This window comes from Lepisosteus oculatus, chromosome 10 (genome assembly GCF_040954835.1).
Source record: "Lepisosteus oculatus isolate fLepOcu1 chromosome 10, fLepOcu1.hap2, whole genome shotgun sequence".
Lineage (NCBI taxonomy): Eukaryota > Metazoa > Chordata > Actinopteri > Semionotiformes > Lepisosteidae > Lepisosteus > Lepisosteus oculatus.
This window is the reverse complement of record NC_090705.1, coordinates 4,069,725-4,074,157: the sequence shown is the minus strand read 5'-3', so window position 1 is coordinate 4,074,157 and position 4,433 is coordinate 4,069,725. Positions and strand designations below refer to the sequence as shown.

Genomic DNA, 4,433 nt, shown 5'->3' with positions numbered 1-4,433 from the left:
AACAGTGTACTGCACTGGGAGAATGGGGAAGGGCCAAACATCTGTGAAAACGCTGCAGGCGGGAGGCACATCTCTCTGTAAAGTAACCGCAAGCCTGCAGGTGCCCAGGAAGTCACAGGAGTTGATCTGCTGAGATAGCCCAGGCCTTCTGATCTCCGTCACAGTCAGTTAATGACACGACCCAGACTCAAAATCACATCTGTGATTAAAACGAACACCTTCACTCATTTAAGACCCAAAGACAGATTTTAAAGGCAGGTTGTCAAGCATTTTAAGCAATTTAAGTCTGTACAAATGCACAAAACACTTAGGTTTTGAAAGCCCTTCCCAATTTAAAAGCATGAAAGAAAATCCCTACAATAAGTTTTGTTTTCAAAATACTTTATTTAACAAAGAATAATGTAATAGTAAATGGAGTTGATTTATCAGTCTTCACTGTGTACTTCGCAACAACAGTATAAATTCCATTAAAGTCCATAGGCATAATTCCGATTGACGACAACTACGTCTCCATTTTGTAGCCATGTTTTTCTAGTTCAGCCCTGTAGAATAGGGGAAAAAATCTGTTAAGAAAGCATTAAAATGATGCTACTACAAAGCAGGACAGAGTTCAACCAATTACAGTGGAAAATAATTTGAGAAGCTTCTAAAAACTGATATTTCACTATTACTCCATGTTAATGAACAGCATAAATCCTGTATTTATGGCAATACAATTGTAGTAGCATTTAAATTATTTATCCCATTAAGACAAAACTGAAAACACTGAGAGTGCTTAACTAAAAATCAACTTCCCTGTAAATCAACGTATGAGTCAGTGCTATGAGATGGTGGCAATACAGACAATCTGCAGTTGTCAACGTTGCTGTGTGGAGATTTCCTGTACAGACTTGACATTTATGGGCTTGAGAGATGTTAATAAGACCATGAGATCCCCAGGCAGGAAATAAATGGTTTACAAGACACCTCTGAGCCTGCAAGACGTACCTTTACTTTGAGAAGCATTCATCCAAAGCTGGCATGTTTTATAACAGGCTCATTTCTCTTCAATGCACTTTGAATTGGCCAACGTTTTACTGAAGAAAACGTTTAGCCTTTTCACAAATTCTTATATATGAGAATTCTTATATCCATTTTATATATGACAAATCATTAAAAAACAGTGTAAATTCTAAACACATTTTTGTAGCCTTTGTAGTGTTATATGACATTCAAATGCACTGCATTTGACAGGCAACACTGCAACAGGATTCTGCAATAAATATCTGCGTAATTGGAAGTATAGGTACCATATTTTCAGAGATTGTGCCTCTTGAGACATAAAACCTTTAGCAAGGCAAATTTTATTGTGTGCAAATATATTTCCAACATACTCCACGTTAATAACAATGGCAGCCTTGATTTTGAGAATGTACTTGTAAACGAAATATAAAATGTTCTATAGGCCACAATCCCCTGGAATAATTGCATAAACATAATTTACGGAATGTTTTTCCAGTATGTTTGTAAGTTCCTAGTGGAGTTACAAATGAAAAAGTATTTACATAGAGGAAGTTAAAGCAAGGTAGTTTACTCGTACTTAATAAATCCTCGATGTGGTCAACCCTCAATGTTTGTGTTAACCGCTGATTATGAGGAGGAGAGACAGTTTTCATGAAAACACCAACCATGTAATTTAAGGGATAGCTTGGCTATTCATTGAAGAATCATTGTGGTTTTAGACCACCTAGAGTCCAATTGTTTGTAACTGGTCTTGTAATCCCCCCTAAAGCAACTACATGAAGAGGTTTTGAGATTTATGTTAAATGTATGTACAACCAGTATTTTGCTCAACTTGTAACCGTTTTCATATTTATGTGGGTTATGTTGCACACAATAACTAATAATTATATTCTTTAGATTAAAAATGTTAACCACAAAGAAGAGGATTTAAATCATCAGATCTTCATGGGGTCCAGCTTTCAGGAAACAATTTACACTGCACAGAATTTTCAAGCTAAGGACACTCATTTAAAGTTAATTGTATTGATATTAGATTTGTATTTGCTTAACCCTGATTTTGAAACTGTTGAAAGATACAACCAGCATTTTACAAAAATAGTGCAAATTAAGTTATTCTTCTGTTTTAATTCAACCACAGCATGCGTAAATTTGATTAAATGTTAAATGTCCATGTTAATCAAAGCACAAGACATTTTGTAACAATTTTTCAACTCGTCAGCAAGATTAAAATAATGCTTACACTAACATCATTATGTGGAAGTGCATTTAAAACTGGGAACAAACAACACTTGTTTACACAGGTGTTTCGAGGGGATATATGAAAGCTATTCAGCTAGACTGTGAAGCTGATGTACTGACTACTCTCAAGAAATGACTGGATGAAATCCTTCAGTCAATTCGCAACTAACTAGTAACTAAATGGGATGAATAGCCTCCTCTCATTGGCAAAACATCTTACAACCCTGACTTTGGCATAAGGTTTTAGAGCAAACTTTAATATTAGTTTCACACAGCACAGACAAAGGCAAAACAATTATTATAATAACTGCTAATCTTGTGTATGAAACAAAACCAGTTTTCAAATTCATAATCGTTACTTACAATGAAGTAGACCATCCACTGAAAATCTACTTTGCAAAAGCAGTAGTCTGCCAATACAAAACGTGAAAGACACAGCAATATTGAAGGTGTTGTGCCGTGGTGTAAACTCAGCAGTTAGGGGTGAATGCCACAGCTGACCGATTCACACTGCACAGCCATCTTGCAGACAAGGGAAAGTGACAGTGCAGATGTACCTCAGCTGATTTGAAAAGTCGTCCTCTACGTTGTCATCATCCCAGTTGTCTTCCCACACGTGTGCATCCTCATCTTCATCCAGCCCAGTCCAATCTGTAACATAAATCACAAACTGTCTTCAGCACCCACTGGTCTGCAAGCAACATCAAGTGAAAAAGGCATGCAGGCCGATAGAAAAAGTGTTAACTGCTCTTCCATTATCAGCTTGGAACCTTGTACGGAGAACAGCCAGCATGGCATTCATGCCCAGAAACATCCAGAACCGGACGTTTCTGTTTCTTTCTAAACAATATTCTATCCAAAAGCCTTAAAAAGCCTTGGCCTCAGTGAATACAACTCCCGAAGGCCTAAGTTTCAGTTTTGACCTGGGTAGCACAGACTATCGATATTTAAATTCTTGTTAGGAGAACACTTCCCAAGCAACCAGCCTCCTTAAATTATATCACTTCTTCCTTAATATCAAATTGTCGTGTAGTAGTACTCGTAGTTAAAGAGTGAGTATAAATACGCAGGGCTAAGGCTTAAACTCACACACTATTGGATACATCATAAAAAGAGGGATATTTCAACACGACAAGAGTCCTTGCTACCACCTTACAAAAATAATAATCAAACGGGTGGGCTTGGGAGACGAGGCGTTGTCATGCACAGTACGGAGTTAGAATGGGAAACAAGCCCCTCCACTGTGTTCATGGTAACTTACTGTCTTCAGCAAAACACTGAATTTTGTTTTATTTCAGCTCTTGGTTTCATTGGCTAACTAATTCCACAGCCTGCCCAGTGTCTATGCCATGAAACAAGCTGCCTCAGAAACAGGTAAAGGATACTACAAGACCACAACTGGGCTGCTGCAGATTTTCTCAGGCTTTCTCAGACGCAGAAAAGGGCAAAAGTACTGAATATTTTTAGTACATTCTGCCTGAATCCGTTTTAAGCGATTATTACGGAATAAATGGCCTGTCGACACATCACCCTCGTTCACACCCATCAACCTCCCGTCCAACTCTGATCGTGAAAAACATGTCCATTTACTCGATGTGCACTGCACTGTTTTTTTTTTTCCATTATTAAAATACGGGCTTGTGTTTAAAAAGCTGCCTAATTTTGGACAGCACGGCCTATTTCCCCTCGAGCCCATTCATTGCAAAGTAAACCGTCAAGTCACGATCAGGCCTCCGGCGCTTCCAGGCGACAAGGTTTCGACTGGGACGGGATACTGTGTAAAATTCGCACGAACACCATGTTACCTTCAGCTGGAAATTCCTCAAACTCGTCGTCCTCCTCTAACAACCCCAAATCTACCGTTTGCTTCTTTTCAGACATATCTGCGGTCTTCTCCTCGAGCGACGAGACGCAGCCGCTGTTGTTTTTCTTCCCCCTGTTGTGAGGCTGACGGGATACTGGCGGACTGTCGGTGATTGCCCTGCGCAGAAACCCGTGCGCGTTGATCCTGCTGTTCAGAGCAAGTGACGAGGCATCTTAAAGAGATTGCGGAATTTGTTCATTCCCCACCAGTTTATAACAAAGCATTTTTTTAACACGTAGCTCCATTAAATTAAAGGTCCTCGGCAATGAAACAATTTAATACTACAGTGCTTTTTAAACGGTGACCATTTATAATTAAAAACAGGCAA

The 4,433-nt window shown here is 38.8% G+C and overlaps 1 protein-coding gene across 1 annotated transcript; it reads right to left on the bottom strand.

Moving 5' to 3' along the window:
* Positions 1-364: 364 nt before the first annotated feature.
* Positions 365-4,209, bottom strand: sem1 (SEM1 26S proteasome subunit). The gene is made up of 3 exons (XM_006636026.3): positions 4,047-4,209; positions 2,799-2,892; positions 365-542 (listed from the first exon to the last, which is right to left on the bottom strand). Exons 1-3 carry the CDS (start codon positions 4,120-4,122, stop codon positions 503-505), a joined length of 210 nt encoding a protein of 69 aa, XP_006636089.1. The 5' UTR covers positions 4,123-4,209; the 3' UTR covers positions 365-502.
* Positions 4,210-4,433: the final 224 nt, after the last annotated feature.